Source organism: Micropterus salmoides, unplaced genomic scaffold (genome assembly GCF_014851395.1).
Source record: "Micropterus salmoides isolate LMB-PRFRI ecotype aquatic unplaced genomic scaffold, ASM1485139v1 Ms_hic_scaffold_4, whole genome shotgun sequence".
In the NCBI taxonomy this organism is placed as follows: Eukaryota; Metazoa; Chordata; class Actinopteri; order Centrarchiformes; family Centrarchidae; genus Micropterus; species Micropterus salmoides.
The window spans coordinates 33,033,074-33,052,529 of NW_024043372.1; the positions used below are offsets into that span (position 1 = coordinate 33,033,074).

At 42.1% G+C, this 19,456-nt stretch overlaps 1 protein-coding gene across 7 annotated transcripts in view; it reads right to left on the reverse strand.

The window, feature by feature from the left end:
• Window positions 1-2,955: 2,955 nt before the first annotated feature.
• Window positions 2,956-19,456, reverse strand: part of frmd4ba (FERM domain containing 4Ba) — a 48,033-nt gene continuing 31,532 nt past the window's right edge. Inside the window, exons 10-25 of one of the 7 annotated variants that reach the window (XR_005441342.1) lie at window positions 19,364-19,421; window positions 18,775-18,861; window positions 13,787-13,863; window positions 13,131-13,269; window positions 9,920-10,061; window positions 9,697-9,830; window positions 9,494-9,610; window positions 8,946-9,174; window positions 8,686-8,742; window positions 8,454-8,589; window positions 7,687-7,851; window positions 6,818-7,572; window positions 6,582-6,711; window positions 5,992-6,209; window positions 5,458-5,605; window positions 2,956-4,095 (exon numbers count right to left, since the gene is read on the reverse strand). Coding sequence is in view for 6 of the 7 variants with exons in the window: in XM_038695472.1 (XP_038551400.1) it covers window positions 5,544-5,605; window positions 5,992-6,209; window positions 6,582-6,711; window positions 6,818-7,572; window positions 7,687-7,851; window positions 8,454-8,589; window positions 8,686-8,742; window positions 8,946-9,174; window positions 9,494-9,610; window positions 9,697-9,830; window positions 9,920-10,061; window positions 13,131-13,269; window positions 13,787-13,863; window positions 18,775-18,861; window positions 19,364-19,421 (2,506 nt within the window). In the remaining variant the exon portion in view is untranslated. Of the gene's footprint in view, window positions 4,096-5,457; window positions 5,606-5,981; window positions 6,210-6,581; window positions 6,712-6,817; window positions 7,573-7,686; window positions 7,852-8,453; window positions 8,590-8,685; window positions 8,743-8,945; window positions 9,175-9,493; window positions 9,611-9,696; window positions 9,831-9,919; window positions 10,062-13,130; window positions 13,270-13,786; window positions 13,864-18,774; window positions 18,862-19,363; window positions 19,422-19,456 lie in introns of all 7 variants that reach the window. The other 6 variants (XM_038695472.1, XM_038695475.1, XM_038695477.1 and 3 more) reach the window with 6 other exon arrangements.

The following is a 19,456-nucleotide window of genomic DNA, read 5'->3' on the forward strand; positions in this document are numbered from 1 at the left end:
AAATGACAAAAATACATTTCATGTGGCATCTTTCCCTGAAAGGAATGCATGGTACTTGAATGAACCCTTCTGATGACCTTGTCACGCTCAGGTGTTCACCCCTACTTTGACTTGAGCTGCAAGGCTTTCCCCTCTGTAGCAATTTATATCCTTTCCTGCAGTACTTCATCTCCATCCATATTGTGCAACTTGGATGAGTGAACGCAAGCACTGGTGGCAATAAACTCAAGTAAAGTCATGTCTCAAGCGCACAGTGAAGGCCCTTGTCCCTGCAGCTGCAGCTGCTGTTAAGAATCCTACCAACACGTGTGTGCTGCTGCGCACCCAACAGGTGTGCGTCTTTGGTGTTTTCTCCTCAACAGACGTGTAATCCAGGAGAGGAAGCCCAGTGAGTGTACAAAACAACGGTCATCCTTTCTAGGTGTTTTTGAATGAACCGACAACACTCAGCTAACTTCTTATTTTGAAACAACAGTAATTGCTTCCAAAGGTAGTCTTCAGTGGGGCAACAGAAGTCAGTGATACAAAAACAAACCTGTGTACTGTTTTTGTACCTGCTGCTGAGTAACAGCTCTTGTCCCTGTGCAGGAGGCTTTGACTTTCAACATCTGCCTCCTGTTTAGTTTCCACAACACGAAGGCGTGGGACAGGCAGTAATCTTGATATTGTTCATTCAGGCACACTTTGACAGCGCGCTGCCTTTGGGTTGACGCCTCCATCCCTCAGCTTGCCTGAGAGGATTTGGCTTTTGGCTGTACTAAGCTGGTTAGCTAGCCTCATAACTCAAACAGCCTGCCATTCAGCAGATCCGGCTGCTTGGACCTACACTACAGCCGATCATGTGACACATTAATGACGGCCTGCTATGACCTTTGCAGTCTGCTGTATTCTGATGTGGGGTCTTCAACCTTCCCGTGCACCCACACTGCTTTTACTGCCTCCTTGATGGAAGGTCATCCATGTTAGCCCCATGAACGAGCCTTGAGTGGATGTGGCCGCTCAGCTAATCCAACTATTCCCTCTTCATCACTTGTCAGAGCCATTACTCCCTGGATCAAGGTGAATGTGCTGATCCTGGGAAAGCAACGGCATAACATGATTTATATTCACTTTAATCTGAGCTTGGCTGAGTCATGTAAAGGGGTTTTGCTGTTCACAGCTATCTGCACTGTGGATATTGTTTAAAAATGTTCCATATTAGTAGCGATTTACTGCCTAATTTTAGTACTGATACCAAAAGGATACTTAAAATTGGCATAACTTGAAAGCAGCATTAGGTGATTTTTTTGCTACTTTGGGGTAATGGAACATCATTTAAATCCATTGTATGATCTTGTAGAGTTAATGTGGCTTACTTGTTAGCAAACAGTTGTCTATTTACACATCTAGCAGACACAAAGCAACATCAGAGTTCATTTGGAGTCTGGAGGCGGATTATTGTCCGCCTGATGAAATTTCTCGCTCTTTAGCAGCTAAATGCTACACTATGTTTACTAGGTTGCTGCTAACTCTGTCTTGTGTTTGGTGCTGGGCAGTCAGTTTATTAGAGCCTTTTTGACCATAACAGCAGCCTGCTACTGAAACAAACAGGGGCGATGAGGCGAAACCAAAACAGTAAAGTTGCGGGCCATAAAACCAAAACATTGAGCTGAAAGATGCTAAAACGCTCTGTAGAGCTGAGGGAACAGAGTCAGGCGACAATCCTCTGTGGGTTTAACCTTTTACATTACACAGTCATTGAATCCATTGTTACAATGAAAATATTGATTAGGGCAGCTTTTAAAATGGGAAACTCTTTGTTCAAAGAATATTTCAATGAGACTACGAATGTGACCAGACATTTGATGTCAACTTTCAGTGCTTGACAGTTTTTGATACAGTGTTACGGGCCCATTTTGGTCATGCCAAAAAAGGATCACGGTTCGATACCATGCCCTAATCTGTTCTCCATATTAGAGTTGTATCTGTAGTGTATAAGAGCCCATTGTTTGTGTAGTCGAGTGTCAGCTGGAACAGCCTCGCCTGATGTCTGGCTGCAGCTGGTGTGAAGCAGCAGAGACAGAGAGAGACAGCTGGATACGAAGCACTCCCCCTCTCTCACTGCCTCGGGTATAGCAGAGGAGCTGGAAGAGAGTCTGAGACCTCCCCTGAGCTCGCTCAAGAAGCATAACACAGCGATACGGTGAGCAAGTAAAGCTGCTCAACTGCAGCCTTTGTAAAGAAGTTACCAGTGGTAGAAAATGTGGGCCAGCTGGGGAAGAAAGGGAGGGAAAGGAGGTGAAGGGTTACAGCATAATCTACGGGGGCACAATACATGTGTACAGCAGACTTATATTACATGGATGCCTAAAGGGAGGGTTTGGTGCTATAAACACTAGCTTGTCGTTCACAGGGAGGAAGAAGAACGGGTTATAGCTTATAATGGGTGTGACAGGTTTTAAAGACTGGTTTGGTTGGTTTATGGCTTAAGGACACAGAAAACCAGGCTGGCAACACAGCAAGGCGGTGGGAACATACACAGCAGAGCTCTGCAGCAGGAGAAGATTTCTAAAAACAGATCATTTATTGATAATTGGCTCTCATCATGACTGATTGCAGTTCTGCATTCATTCTTACAAGCTCACAAAAGAAGGGATGTAGTCAGAATGTAGTGTTTGGCTCCTTGAATGCACCCCAGATAAGCAGTTTCCAAACCATTTATATGTAAAGACCACCATCCTAAGCCACTGTGACAAAGCCTGTTCACAGACTTTAGGTTAGGTTTAGTAATTTTCCTCTAAGCGGTGACAATCATTGTACTTTCTTCAAACTCCATTTCATCGATTGATCTGTCTCAACAGACTGCCAATTACCTAAATTAATGGATTTGAATTTCCTGCACCCTGAATTTGATTACATTTCCCTGAGAAGTCTGTGCACTGTTCACATTAATAAATATGAACTCCAAGCAAAACAGCTGATTCAAATGCTGTTTTTTTTATTCAAACAAATGCAATTATACAAATTACTAAGAACCAGCTTAACAACAATTGTTTACTATATATTACATGCTTTTCAAATACATAAAAATGCTCTAAAAAACAAAAAGACAGAACCAGTGTATTTACAATACCAACATGTACACACAGCATCATTCTCTTTAGAGAAATTGGGAGCACCAGTCCATGATTTCCAGCATGGATGAAATAACCATGTTAAAAATAATTTGTTGTCTTCCTGCAGTGACTGATCAGATGTGGCAGTGATATCAAAGTTGGTGACTTTGGGTAATACCATTCATAAGCATTCCACTTGACTCGACTATATTGTAAGTACTGACTGAGAAAAACGGAAAACTTTTTAAATGACAAACAAGACTACAAGGAAGCGCGGTGGTAGCTACAAGCAACGCTACGATAAATCTGGATCTGGTGACTGCAAAATCTTCCAGGAAGTAGCCATCTTTTTGACTCATTTTTAATGAGTTCAATCCTTCATTTTAATAATGTCATTATTAATGCTTGTCCAGTCCTTCATGGTTACAGGGTTCACACATTTGTGTAAGTGGCAGATCAGGATGAGTCATTCTCATTGTTCATTGCGGCTCAGTATCCTCTTACAGAGACAGTCCTGGTCCTTTTGTTTGTGAAGCCGGCATCTCTACAGAGAAACACTTGAAGTTTATTCTACGTTTTTACTTTGGCTATACCACGCAGTGCACAGCAGGTCCTGGTATAGTTTCAGTGCACAAGTGCCATCACCACAAACACTCGCAATCCAGACATGTAGATGCTCCTGTGGGGTTTTGTTATTGTTAAACACAAGGATGTGATCAGTTTGGCAATTGCATTCATTTTCTTTACACACTGAATTCCACAGAAGTTAAGTTTCTTCATTCTTTGGATCCACTTGAACAGAAAAACAGGTAAGTGCAGTCTAAGGCACAATGACAATTTGTCATGGTAAAATGTTAATACAGCACGATGTCAGATAGGCAGCTACACTATTGTTCCCGGTTTTGAATCTTCGTGCCAGTAAATCTGGTCTTCTGGCTCCGGGTTAGTGTGCATTTGGTTATTGATGTTTGGGTCCATTTCACTGACATCTATGTATGATCTGTAATAAACACACAAGAATAAAACACATTAGACAGGTGGCAAACTGAGTGTAGCTTATGACTGGTTAACAAGGACTTTAGAATGAATTAACCCTGGGCTGTCAAAATCATCCTGTCATATTTCAGCTTTGTAGTGCCACGAAGGAATATAAAAAATATTCATGAACTACGTTTAGGGTTGGGCATGTCGAAAATCGGTTCAAAGTTGGAACTGTTACCAAATTTGTGTGCATTTCAATTCTTATCGGTTGCTAACTTTTTGCATATTTCAGTCAGAACCTGCTTCGCAGACATAACGTCACATTATTTGTTAACACAGCATGTCAACAAAGTATGTGAGAAGAGAGTACTTCAACACAGCAAAATGCAACACCTGCAGTAAGCATATTTCATTCAAGGGAGGAAGCGCGTCCAAAATGTTCAGTGTGTTGCGCTCTCCTGGCTACAATGACGCCTTACAGCTACCACTAACAACCACTGACGCTAAGGAATAGGGATGAAACGATTCATCAGTTAATTCAATTACAAAAATGCGTCAACGAAAATTCTTTGCATCGACGCTTCGTTTAATCCATATAACTATATAGCACAGTGTTTTGCACGGACATTTATTACTGTGGCACATCGCGCTTACGCTGTGAACACAACGTGATTATGATGGCGCTGTTTGCAAAGTGGAGGAAGAGAGAGAAAATAGCAAGGAACGAAGAAGAAAGTGTCTAAAGTGTGGGATTATTTCAAGCTACAAGAAAACAACAACTCTGCAATGTTACAGTCCGTCCACCGTAAAACGAAACTTATGTTGCCTACCGCAACAGCACGACGTCATCTGATCAGAAAGCACCCGGTGTTATGCCAGCGGCCACGGACAAGGTACAGTAACTTTCACTAGCCATGAAGGGGAAAATGAGCAAGGAGGAAGTGGATAAATGTCATCGAGTGGTGACCAGATTTGTGGTGAAGGGGTTGGGAATCAGAACCGAGATTTGATAAGAACCGGATTTGATAAGTAGAATTAAAATTGAGACCCAACCCTAACTAATTTACTTCATATGTTCCACCCATGATAATGGTAATATCAGTTTCAGACAAGGGTAAACCCAGGGTCAAACATTTTCACCCAACAAAACAGCAGATGCACACAGACATACACACACATAGCCTTTAAATGCAACAATATTCAGGGGTCACATTTTTTCCTCTGCCACACAAGTGCTCTCCCACCACCATGAGACACCCAGAGAAAATCAGCAAGTGTGGTATGAGATGATTTGGAACTTTCTGTCCGTCCCTGCCACATATAAAAACAGACACCATCACCATGATAACCATGTGGGTAGTTTTACATTCTTGTCTCTCACCCTTTCTTCTGTGCTGTGACTTTAATTATTGGGGGGAGGGGGTTAATTTTCCAGGTCAGTAGCATAGGCAACAGCACCACACCTCTCTAAAGGCCCCGCAGGGCACGCCATCCTATCACAGCTCCGCCACTCAAACTCTGGGGGACATCTGTGCATGAGAGGGGGCAAAGATCAAGGGTGAATGGAAGCACATGGGCAGGGAGTCTCTGCATGGGCCAAGAGGAAGGCAAACGTCAGAGGAAAAGAAACCAAAAAATATATATAAAAAATCTGAACGGCAAAGGCACACTGCAGAAAAATGTGACCACTGGATGACAATATGCCGACTGTAAGAGCAAGAAGGGCAGGCATGTTTTTTTAAAGCCATGCAGTTACCATATCATACATGACAATGAAGGATCAGTCAAACAGCTCAAAAATGCAAAGTTCACTTCAAAACATCAACAAGCAGACTATGGAGTCGGAGGCTGCGGACAAATTGAAGAAAGCAAACGCACAGGCTCTGGCTGTTGCTGTTTACTTACTATTAACTACCTTTCACAAAGGACACCTTACTGAGCTTGTGCCCTCTGGAGGATTGTGGCTGCACATGGTTGGAGGTCACCTGCCTGACCCGACAGCCAGGGGAGGAGGAGGGAAAAGAGGAGGGCAGGGAGGAGGTAGAGGAGGAAGAACTAGCAGGGAAAAGGGCACAGCGCCTCTGGCCATCAGGGCTGTGCCAGGAGCCCTTAAAGAGCTGGGAGGTGCCATATCTATAAGAAAGCAGGGGCCAGTGGACAGTTAAGGAGGAGAGCAGAACCAGTGTTAAGCTCTGAGGAAGAACTGACTGCTGGCTGCACAGATCCCATAATCCTACGCCTGAACCAAGCTTACAATGCTAAGCAGATGGATGTTTTCTGATTCCCAAACTTAAGGGTAAAGTTGAAGAAAAGGTAACATTGGCTACTCATCGGTCCACAGTATTCTTGTGTGCATGAGATAACAAAACCAAATAGCAATATTCTCTGTAGTCATCCATTCTAGGTAATTAAACACTAGCACTTTTAGTATCTCTGGAGATAAGGAGGATCAGGGAGTGGCTTATTGGATAAGGAGCTGAGTTGAGGCAACATTTTTTTCCTCACCTGTTGTGGGCGGAGTGGCTGTAGGGGGCTGTGCTGTAAGAGTAGGACTGCGGCGCATGCACGGGCATGTCGTATTCTGACATACCACCACCACCACTCATGTGGCTGTGCCAGTTTCCACTGGAGGACACTGGAGAAAAAAATGGTACAAGTCAGCAAATGACCCACCTACATGTGAAACCAGGGTCAACAACATAATGCACTAGACACTGTAATATATGGTGCATTGATCTGACCTGTGGAGTAGGAGGTGTTTCTGTTGTTGTGGCTGTAGGGTGCAGGCATGGTCTGATAGCCCACGCTCTGCTGGGAGCCTCTGTCAAAGCTGTATGCTGTCTGTTTGTGTGCAGCGTTGCGTTGGTACCAGCCTCTCAAGTGTTCAGACACCAAAGCCTTCTGGATGTTCCTACTGACCTGCTCGTTGCTGCGGGGCACCGGGCGGTTCCTGGATGGCCGCAGCGTGGCGTACAGGTTCTGTGACATGCCATCTATCTCGTCATTACTGTAGTGACTGTGCATATCGTGGCTATGATAAGCTGTTGGGGTTGGGTGGTAGGAAGGATTGACGTTATAGTGTCCTTCCATCTCACTGTCGTACATGTAGAGTCCATTGGAGTAAGACTCTGGTTCTGCGTAGCTTGGATAGCCCGTCACATAGTAGGCTGTCGTGGTGGGTCTGGCCCGAGGCTGGTAGGCGTAGCAGCGGGTGTCTGGCTGAGCCAGGTTGGGCATGCTGCCCGTGTTGGCATACATGTCTTTTCTGTGGCGGCCGCGAGCTCTGCGTCTGTGGGTGGGGTTACCGGGGACACTGTACTCTACGCTGGACTGGCTTGTATAGGAGGAGCCATCATCGAGGACCTCAGTGCTGTTGCTGCGCCGGGCTGTGGAGTAGGTGAGCGTTGGCACAGGGGGTTCGGTTTCCGTCTGGAACTGAGACTGGGACTCCAGACTACCGCTACGCTGGCGGAAATGTTGTGGTGCATCCTCTGATCTACAAATTAAAAGCACTTAATAAAATAGCTGTGTTTTGACTCACATATACACCAAAACACACATGAAGCAGATATTCAAGAAAAAAAAAAACCACAGGTGGGTCGGGCCTCACCTGAGCTGGGTGCTGCTGTAAGCGTTGCGTGTGAGGAGGGGGGTAGGGGGCATGCTGCGGGCATCATGTGGCTGTCTGGAAGCCGGTTTATACGGGCTTCTGTGGCTTGATAAGGCATCACGGTGACTGTAGGGATGTAGTGATTCCTGGACATCATAATTTATTCTGGAACACAGATAACAACAATGTTTTCAGGGCGTTCGACTCTTTGAGATAAACACCTCTACACTCTCTTCCCTTATTCTGAAAACTGAAGGAGGAAAGAAAACACCTTGGGTTTGCTTGAATGCAGTATTTTAGTCATCACTTACACCTGAATGACTGCTATTACATAGTCCATTGATCTTTCTTTTCATGCAACAGCAAGCATTATGACTGTTTTAAATGAGCTTCAACCTCTGACGCTGAGGGCAACACATCACCCATACCATTTTGTAAACAGTCATGAAGTAGCTGCCATATAAACCAAGTTCCCAGAGCCACTTTCCTGTTTCCCTTTTCTTCTCAGCTTGGAATTGTTGTCTGCTCCTTCACAGGCAGCGACATGTTCTTTTCCATCTATTTTTAAAGCCGGTGCGTTGGGCTGATAAGAGGGAGATTGTTGGAGAGGCAGGAGAAGGAGGGAGGAGGTAACTGGCAGGAATGTAGCTCTGGGTCTACTTTACAGGTCTGTACTAGCTCCATGCTTTGGGTCTCTAAAACAAACAACCACACAGTGGAAATTAAAAATTCTGATATGTCCATGGGTGTAAGTGCTAGTTTTATACCTGCAGTCTGCATGCTGGTCATTGGCAGAGGCATGTCTGTCTTGGCTGTAGTGGATGTCCAGAGTTTCTGCATGGTGTGGTCTCGGGGAATACTGAACCGATCTGGACCGCTGCCTCTGGGTAGCAAGCTCATCATCTGTGAGATGAAAGTGATTGGTTAAAATTGATCTAAAATGTAGTATAAGGGGGAGGGGGGAGTAAACACTTAGCGTGGCTATGCCCGGGCACTTACCATCATCCAGAGTGAGGCTGTCAGATAGAGAGCTGAGGTCTGAAGGGTTGACATCATCTGAACAGAAGAGAGAAATCCTCAGAAACACCTCTGATATTCTATTTTTCAGAATCAGAAACTTTATTTTATATACTTTATTACATTAAGGTGTCAGACTTGTCAACACTTACTACTTCATAGTCAAACCAAATTGATGATCATTAAAAATTTATTTCAAGCTTTGATATGCTAGCAAAGCTTGAAAGGTTTATGATATCTACCTGCTAAGATCAGTGAGGCCCTCTGAGTGGGTGTCTTTCCTTTCTTGATCCTGTAGGTGTTGATCTCCTTCTCGATCTCCTCCAGCTTCCTAATTGCATCCAGACAGTTGTTTCTCCTCTTTTTCTTCACCGTCTTGCTGAGTTCACCCTCGTTGGATAACTTTACGGCTGCTTCCACGATCTTCTGCTGCAAGGCGAACATGCTCTCCAGATTCCTCAGATGTGGGTCCTACAGGGAAACACACAACATGGACACAGTTAATGGGGAATTTCCCAAAAATAAAGACAGATCCTGTCAACAGCAGAACTCTGAACAAAGAAACAAACACATCTCCAAGTTAAAAGTATGTTTTCCCAATTGGCTCACAGCAAATGTTTGCCTCAAAACACATGTTAAACTCTTAATCCTCAAAAAGTCATCTGAGCTTAAATGTTCTCTAGGTAAACAAACATTGGTGTAAGAACTGTGTTTCAACAGCGTGTGACATGCCAAATTACATCACAGAAATATATCAACAAAAACACAACACAACAGTAGCTATACTAACCTCATCATAGGGGAAAAGGTCATCCAGCTTGAAGGCTGTCCCAACACGCCGTCGTACCTGAGGAACCTTCTCACCTGTGGCCAAGGGATACTCTTTAGGCAATCTGCCCGTAAGCACCTGAAAATGGGAACAACCAACAGTCAGCTGGGAGTGTGGATGTTTTAAACATCATTGGAAAACAATAGAATAAGAGGGACACTCACAGCTTCTCTCATGCAGATCTTCTTCAGTTCCTCAAGTTTCTTTGACAGTGTCTCTTGAAGACCCTTTTCTTTCTTTTTCAACTCTGCAATCTTTTCTTTCTTCTGTTCCTCGCTGACTTCAGAGTCAGCAGAACCTGGAACAAGCACACATCTGATTAACTACAAATTATAGCAATACATCATCGCTCATCAGTCTGATGTGGAACAGAGGCCATTAGCTTACCGGCTGAGATGAGGCTTCCGTTGCTGGCCATGATAAGCTGGTCTTTGCTCTCAATGCTGGAAAGTTTACTGATCCGCGGGGCGCAGATCTCTGTGAGGTCCATGGCGATGTCTCCTGAACTCCTGGTTGTGGTCATTTTTGACTGTGGGGGAGGGAAGAGACAGTTAGGAGGAGGAAACATGGACAAGGAGGAAGGAAGAGAGTAGTGAAGGGGGTGTGTGTGAGTTTTTCATTTTAATGATAGCGCACTGCGATAGTGGTGGCTCCATTTGCATGCTTGGTACTCCAAGCGCACTGCTCTCTCATCAATCAGCGTGGGCTCTATTCCTGGATGAACACTGACACACCATCTGCCTTTGAGGGAGACAGTGGCTGAATAACCTCATTTGAGTGCAGCCACACACTCATCCATCTCCACCACGAAATGCCCATCACACACCTCTCATACCGCATAACAGCCCTGATGCTCAGCAAACATGCATCATAAACACAAACACATGGAGTGTATCATTAGGGCATTGGGACAACTTTTAACGCTCAAACAAGGACCTCGCCTGTGAACACCCTGTGCCTTTTCTTATTTATTCACAATGGTGAGGTCATAAAAGCCACATTTTATATTGCAAACTGTAGTTTACTTGAATATGTTTCCTCTTAAGCCACAGACAGGGCAAGAATAGGCATAATAATAGGTACTACTACAACTACATCAGTCTACTATATAAATAAGCAATTTCAAGCTCTTGCACATTTTCAATTTCAGCTTCCCAACTGCCTGTTACTTCAGGTTCAATAGGTAAGAGCTATTCTAGTCTTTTTAAACCAACGATGCCTTTACCAACATAAGGTTTACTGGCATGGGATATATTTACATTAAACCAGGAGGCTGGGGATTCCCTTTGCCCAGCTATTTACACAAGGCACGGGACACGGATCAGGCAGTGCGCATCACATGATGAACAAACTCCAGTCAGTATTCACTTAGGACACTTAGCTCACGAGACGATCCAGGATAATGGCTTCATGAGAGCCCGATTTTAAACACTATTTTTAAGAAATCTTCAATGCTAAATTATATGAAAAAAAATCAGCATTAAACACTTAATTTCCTTAATTTCTGGATAGTTTTTTGGTACAAATGTCTGCCTTTTCTGCATCAATATTTGGTGAAAATGTTTTTATTTATATAAAGGGAAACACTAAATTCAGGTAGCAGGTGACAACTGAAAAAATATAAAGGAATATAAAGGATCTCAAGCGTTCTATATTTCGTTCAGCTAAGTTTTCTCCTGTAGATCAACTTTTGTCATTTAATATCACCCCTGCTTAGTCTACACACGTGCATGCATGAATTAGTCTTCCCCCTATTTTGTGAATTTTGTTTGGGGGAAGCAACCTCTTTAATGGGTATATACAGGAATCCTGAAGTAAAATTCAATACCTTTTAAGACCTTTTCAACATATTTTAAGACTGCCACGCCACTTTGAGGTGTAACTGATTAAGTCAGCCACAAACCTATAAAAGGGTCATTTGAGTTTTTAAAAGGAATTTACATATATTTATAATATATTTATTGCCTATATGTCATCAGGTTGTAACGCCACCTAAACATTTAGGCATTCACCAACTTTCTGGTCTGGTCAGATTTCCTGAGAAAATCCTTTGTCTAACATAGGCTATGATGTTTATGTGTGCAACATTACAGCAAATCATGTGAAACACAGTGTGATTTTGTGTTTTAGTTGGTTTAAACTAGATAATGTGAGCTTGCCTGCAATGATATGTGTGATACCGTTCATCACCCACTTGATCAATACAACAGAATTCAAACAGGCCAGGAGGAAACAAAGATGAAGAGAATAAACTGAGTGATGAATAACAGTAGTGTAGGTGGTGTAGCACAGACACAACCTGGAACCAGGAAAAAGTCTAGATGACTGTATTAGTATAATATTATAACAATTAAAAGTATATTGTTAATATAAAAAATATAAAATTGTAAACAATTAGTTTGTGTAATGTATTCATTATGTTACTATATTCAATGTAATTTCATATAATAGTATATAACTTACCACTAATATAATATTAATTACAGTTAAAGCTGTTTATTTTGGGGTTGTTTTTTATTCATTAACTTTGTGCAAGAAAAATGCTCTACACGGTAGTCTCCAACCTTAATTTTAAGTAGGCTACTAACTCGTCAATAATCAATATCAACAATTTCAACATTTATAAAGTTTGTTGTAGCACATCAAACTTTTTTTTTTGTATCCCGCTCCATCCAGGCTGTGATTGATCTGTTCACAAAAAGTGACAGTGACGAAAGTATCTGTTTATGAAAAATTTAACATGTTTCAATAAAAGGCAAAGATTTAGCTAAATAGCCACCTAACGTTAGCCAAACCCAAACGCTCCTTGAATTGTCCCTATAGTCTTCTGTCTATGCTGCTGGCAGTGCAGCTCGCTGTTGTTTTTGAGGAACGGGGCTGTTCAACTAGCCACAGAGCGACCGGCCCACTGGGTTAATCCCGGTACTCTTGATTGCCACTCCAATTATTTTTTGAACGATTAGCATTGAGGGTCTGGCAGGGTGGGAGATTAGGGTCGGTTGTACTCGTAAATTATTTTCCGGTTTGCATGGTAGATCCCCGCGTCTAATGTTACAGAGATGAATGACACAGTCACAAAGCACTGTCGAGTATTTTGGGCTATATTTATATAAATGCAATATAAATAAATACATCCAGCTGAACTTTTAGCAAACAAACTATTTGGACAAACAGGATTTTCACATTGACAAAAATAATTACTAAATAACTACTAAATTTTATACCTTGTTAAATGGCGATTTAGACTTTTAAATAGCCTTAATTATCGCAAAATTGATTTATTACCTTTTAAGATTTTTAAGACCCCGCGGACACCCTGCTTTAAATGTGACTGTGTTTTCACCTCAATGATGAATTAATTCAGTTATAAACTCCTTGACTTTAATAGCTCCTGTGTTTCAGCAGGTTTTCTGCACGCACACACACACACAGGCCTGACCCTGAGCTGTAGGTAGGTCGCATATGCGGGTCACTCGACCTGAGGCAAGCTCTCTACACAGGTCAAGCATCAGTGGAAGAAGTATTAAAGAGTTTCTGTCTTAATGTGAGTTGGCAGGAAATGTGAACAAAGTGAAGTGAAGAGAAAACAGACACTTACTTTGCTTTGTTTCCTGTCCAGGTAGAACTGGTGTTGACTGATGGCCATCACCCAGATGGTTTTAATCAGAGAGTGGCTGGCATACCATGTGTGAATAACCAGACTAGACTGTCCGAAAGTTCGCTTGGTCACTGTTCTCCTGTAAAAGATAATACAAACACTCAGTACTTGCTGCATATTACAACTAAACAGTTGATGGTAGATAAATGAGGCTGTAGGTTAAAAAGGCAGATTAGAAGATTAGAAAATAATTATTATAATTTTTTATCCAATTAAATGTGTGAGTGTTTGTGTAATAAGATAGTGAAGAGGAGAAGAGCAGCAACATCTAATACATTTTGAAACAGACAGTGGGATTTAATAACACCTTTAGAGGCTGGAAGTGCCACATTAAAGCCTGTGTGAGGAGCAGACAACCTTAGAATAATAAAGTGGCCCTTGAACACAAGGAAAACACTCCTTTAACAGACAGGTTACAGCTATTAACACAGTGTCCTAAATGGGCCACTGGCTGCAGATGCCCTTCACAGCATGTAAGGTGTAGGATAAGGACGTCTGAAGCAAGAGAGCAGCAGCTAAAATGGGAACACTACAAAAACCGTGAAAGGACCTATTAAGATCAGTTAAGATAGATTAAGTGGTTTGCCTTTTCTGACCTGTGCGGGTCGTTCACTTCGACAGCAAATTTCTTCTCTCGGAAATACAAATTCTCCAACTGCTTCCACTGAAACAACTGCAGAGAGAAAGAGCCAGTTCATCAGAAAGGGGGGTAGGGGTAGAGAGACATTACACATCACTGTACACAAGCCAACACAGGGCTATTAAATCATGTGGATTTACAGTACATATACAGAAATGTAATTTGATAATCAGATGCTGTTAAACACACAATGGCGTCAATTTACTCCAAAAAGCTTCTGATATGAGAGGGATCAATCTTGCCAAAAGACAACACAACAGGGAGGCTGGTATTAAAACAACTTTTCAGGTCAACTTGCAACATTAGCAGAAACAACTTAACAGCTGAAGCTGTTAATGGGGCTCAGCGGGCCATTCAGGTGGAGGTTCGAGCTAACACAGGAGCAATTATAATGCTGCTGCAACTGCAGAGAGAAAAACCGTGCCAAGCGGCCGGCCAGCTTCTCGTTTCATTCTGCTGTGATTGAAAACAGAGACAGGACTTCTCTGTCAGATTGAAACATTTGCTCCACTGATACTGGGCTCACTGAACAGATTTGGAACCACTTGCCTTTAAACAAATCTTCCCTGCTCTCATTTTGATAAACAGAAAAGACACTGCACAGCAGAGGGGTTGAGATTTTGATTTGATTTGATAGAACTGTAACACAAATAAATGCATAAATAGATGCCATCACATTGACAATATACATTTATCAGAACTGAAAGTTACAAACTTATTTCCATTGTGGTCCTCGATGTAGATAAAGATGGCAAGGCAAGCTATGGATGACTGAAGGTATTCTGTGCAATCAACCTTTACAAAATAGTTTAATTTGGGAGATCATTTATAACCACTGTTTTACCTGATAGAAGGTAACAACCTAAATTACTCCAGACTACAAAAATATATTATACATCTTTTAGCCTGAGAGAGAAATTGTACCTAGGGTAAGAAATCACCATAAGCTGACACATCTTCACTTCCACTGGACAAACACATTTGCAATCCAACTATAAAAACACAGAACAAATCTTCCTTTACAGCAGTGTGGTTCACACAGTGACATAGTGCACGTATCTAGATCACAGTCACCAGGTACAGCACCACACTACAGAGAACATTAAAAGGAGCATGGAGTGAAAAAAAAAAAACTATTTAAACCCACTGACTATTTAAAACAGCTGAACAGGTAATAGGTGGACACAAAAACGAGGCTTACCGTGAATGGTATTTTTTTGCTTATCAAATTCCTGCTGATCGCTCTTGGGTTTGCGTAAAATACTTTGACTTTCCCACAGGGCTAGAGCTTCTTCGAACAATACTCTCTCTTGTCTGTCTGGAGCCAGATAGGTGTTGCAAGAGTTTCAGCTGAGCCTGGCCATGCCCCTTTAACAACGCCCCCCCCCCAAACCTCTGACATCACAGATACCTCACGCTGCCTCTGAGGCTTTGTACTACTATGTGCTTCTCTCTCTCTCTTTCTCTCTCCTACACAACTCACTTCCTTTTTAGTCAGACCAGATGGGCAGGTTGTACACAAGTATTTGCTAGGCCAGGTTTTTCCGTGTATGAAGACATCTCTGCTCCATTTCCGTCACTCACAGATACGGGATCAACCCTACGCAGACACTGAATACTCCACCTCTATCTGGGAAGTTCTCTGTAAACACCATACAAAGCACTGTTGTGTAGCAGAATATACTATAACCATCTCCCCCACCAGAGCAAACATGGTAGGAATCTGTTACTATGCTCTAATCATTAATAGCAGGGGTGCACTCTGCCAGGCCATTTTGTGTGAACCTTACATGTAGATTTTTTACTCCAAAGCTATTATCCATAAAGACACTCAACGTCAATATTACGATTGTGCGTATGGTGGATCATTCCTCATGCTGTACCAGCAAATACGGCACTTTTATCTATTAAATTACATCCAGTCTGCCACTGAAATGAAAAACATGGTGCTTAATGAACAATGGGAACCAGCCGGCAGGACACTTCCAAAAATCTCATCCCATTGTAGAGGGGACCCCACACCAATTGACACCCCCTAGTCGCTATCACTAGCATCATTTACATTGTAACAACAGATAACAATGGTCTGGACAATAAACACGCACTTTCACCGGATCATTCCTCCTATTTGAGAAACTCCACACCTGTGTGAGAGAACACATTAATGAAACTAATAGAAGACTCTCCGGTGACTGCTGCTGAAGCCACGACCTAAATATTTCAAGAATGTGACACACCTCAATCTCAAGACTGCATCTAGTACTCTTGAAGAGAAAACAGTCCAAGAAATCAATCTGCACACAAGCAAGTTGACACAGTAAGTGACTCATAAGTGGAACTCCAAAATTAAAAAAGTCACCATTTTCCAGGAAAAACACCAGTTTAAGTGATTATGATTTGAGTGAACACACAGGATTTCTGCATGTTCGTATCTTTCGTATCAACATCTATCTTGTTTTTGCCAAACATCTCATTACAGGCTGGTGGAAGTGAGCCAGAAATGTCTGTGGTTTCAGATGGGATCAGGCTGTTCAGATCCAGCTCAAACCCACAACCCAAGGACCCTGACAGCCACGAGTCCGCAAAATCATATATGGATGAAAATGTGTCAAAGGGCCTGCTCACACACCCGTACAGAAAAAGATCAGCCCCACCCTTCACATAACACTTCAAATACCAGCTCAGGCTGGCTGGCAACACCGCAGGTCTCCACAAACATGACGCAAAGCTTAAAGTTGTGAAAACCTGACAACGAGAAACCGCCGGAAGGAACTTGATCCTGTTTTGGTTCGTGAAGTGTTCAGTTAAATCAAATTTTTAAACTTCCTTTTCACTAAGACACTTCTTAATTTTTTCAGGTCTTTTAGATCATGTGCTTATTTCGCCCAAGCTGACACTAACACCCATAATAAACTGAAGAATTATTTTGGTTCCGCTGGCTCATCATCCATGTGGACCAGCATGTGGTCTTAAGGAGTGTCCCATTACCCACTGGGAGAGAACACACAGTGAGGAAGAGAGACAGAAAGGACTCCTGGTTAAATTCAGGAAAGGATTAAGTCTCAACTTGCCATCTGATGCTCTGGAAACACATCACACTCACATTGAATAGTCTCAAAATCACAATTAAGTTTATTTTCACATACACAATCATACACAGTACAACTATACTTCTGATCCTTCTCCTAAAACTGTTTTTGACCCTTCTTTTTCTCCCATGTCAATCTACATTTAACAGTACCTATATACTACTATCTACATGTAACTTGTAGATGAAGTGACAGGGTACTTACTATTTCACTTTTCTTTAACACAGCAGGAAGAGTAAGCTTTGAGTTGCAGGCTCTTCAATAAAAAGTGATGAAACTGGCATGCATACAGGAAAGCAAATGTGCTACTTCAAATGATTTTTAGAAAGTTAAAAATTTAAATAAAAATTACATTACAACTGCTGACCTCCCACCAGTACCACCTCTACATCTAGCCCCCCTACACAGATAATAATCCCTCCAGGACACACACACACACACAGATTACCATAATGAATGCAGCATGCTGTGAGGGGCTGGACAGAGTGGAAGGAGGGATGGGCAGGGTTGAATACAGGGGCTGTGAACTAAGGCAGGAAGCACTATCAATATTCTCCAGATATACAGGCAAAAGGAATGTATCCGTACACGTCCAACTATCAGTAAGAGCAACAAAAAAGGTCATTTACAAAGGCAACAGTTCTTCCACAACAGGAAACTAATGACATTCTCATGTGACTGTCCCTTCTTTGTGTGGAGGAGTCGAAGAAGGCATAGACTAGTTTAAAACCCTCACAGCACCCCAACACCCTCATTACTGTCCCCCAACTCTAAACACCCACCCAACAACACAGCGCCAGTGCCAAACCCAGTCCCCTAGGCCTGCTTCTTCCTACAGAGAACCACAACACCTTTCACCAGGAGGCTTCGGGAAAAAAAGACACACTTAGGCTGTGCCCAGTGTAACAGCACACCCTGCTATGTCAACAGCTTGCTGCCATATAACAACAGCTATGACTAGTCTAATGAAAGAGGCAGGGGAGAAATGCTTGGTTGGGACACTAGTGAATAACACCTTTCAAACGGGGGAGGAGCAGGACATTTCTGTACTCAAAGAACTTTTTTGACAGATGCACCACAATAGGCACCTGACGGGCTCTCTACAGGCCAGAGGAGTAGCCAGGAACTTGTGTCTGACAGAATGTGTTAACAGTAAAAGCAACGTTAAGGCTATTTGTTTACAATATACATGTTGTACTTTACAGAACATTGCCCTAATGATTTGATTTATAATCATAACAGACAATTCCCAATTTTTCTAGTTCAGCTGTTTTATAATCCCTATGACAATTCATTGCTTTCACTTTTGCTAGTATTGTACTCTATTTGCTCTTACACCTACAGCCTTGACTGCACACAACACATACTCCAAAATATTTTCCCCATCTGTCTTCCTCTTTCTCCTGACTGGCATGGGAACCAGGGTCTTAATTACGGCTATTTACAGTGTGGATGGATCATTAACCAGCTAACAAGAGGCATGCAGATAAAAGCTGTGAAATGTAAGTATTTCAATAGTGCCAAATAGTACATACTTCCAAAAGAAATCAAAAGCTAATAACTTTAATATTAAAGCGTTTTACTTGTTTGAGTATTAAAAGTCACTTTGTAGGAAAACCAAGTCAAGTTTATTTATAAAGCCCACACCCTAAGTTAGACCCAGAGGGCTTTACAATTTGTACAACATATGAAATCCTGTATGCTTAGATGCTTGATGTGGATTAGCAAAAACTACACAAAAATTAACGAGACAACAAGAAAATGTGTTTCAAGTGGAGGAGTTCTGTTTTTTTAAATGGGAAAAAAAGAAAACTAATAAGGCAATTAGAGCAGCTGTAAAAATAATTCAACCTACCTTTCTTGGTTTCAGTTTATCCTGCAAATCGTACTGGCCAATGCCTTTGTAGCTAACTCCTAGCCACCATGGTATTTCTTGCTTGTCCTGCACATAAACACACACACACACAGCACCACTACTCATTAGAGGTAGCTTTATTGGTGAGAGTTTGACAAAAAACCAAAGCAATTACCCCATTAAGGTCGCAGCAAAAGCAACACAAGAAGACATCAAATACAGTAAAGGCCTTATAATCTCTGCATGCCTGACTGAGTCATTTTAATGCCACTGTTTGATCTCCTCAGACACCTTGGTAGAGAAAGTTAGTGAACGTCTGTAAAATCAAGGAAAGTTAAAACTTGAAACATGCTAAACTAAAAATGTACTGCTACAATGGTTTACTGGATCCTTGACTGAGTTATGTAAGCAGCAATTTTTTATTCCTTTTTTAAACATGCAGTACAGCTGCTTTCGCTAAAGCACAGAATTTAAACAGCATCAAGTAAATGTTATAAAATTAAGTGAATAGAGGTTAGATTGATGACAGAAGCTGACAGAAGCTTGTTCAAAGGTTAAGCTTCTGTATGATTCAGGGCACCACTGTTACCTTCACTGGGTAATAATGGACTCCATATGTCGGCAGGGACTCCACCAGGGCCAGATACCTTGAGAGAAAGAGCAACACGTTAACAGGAATTCT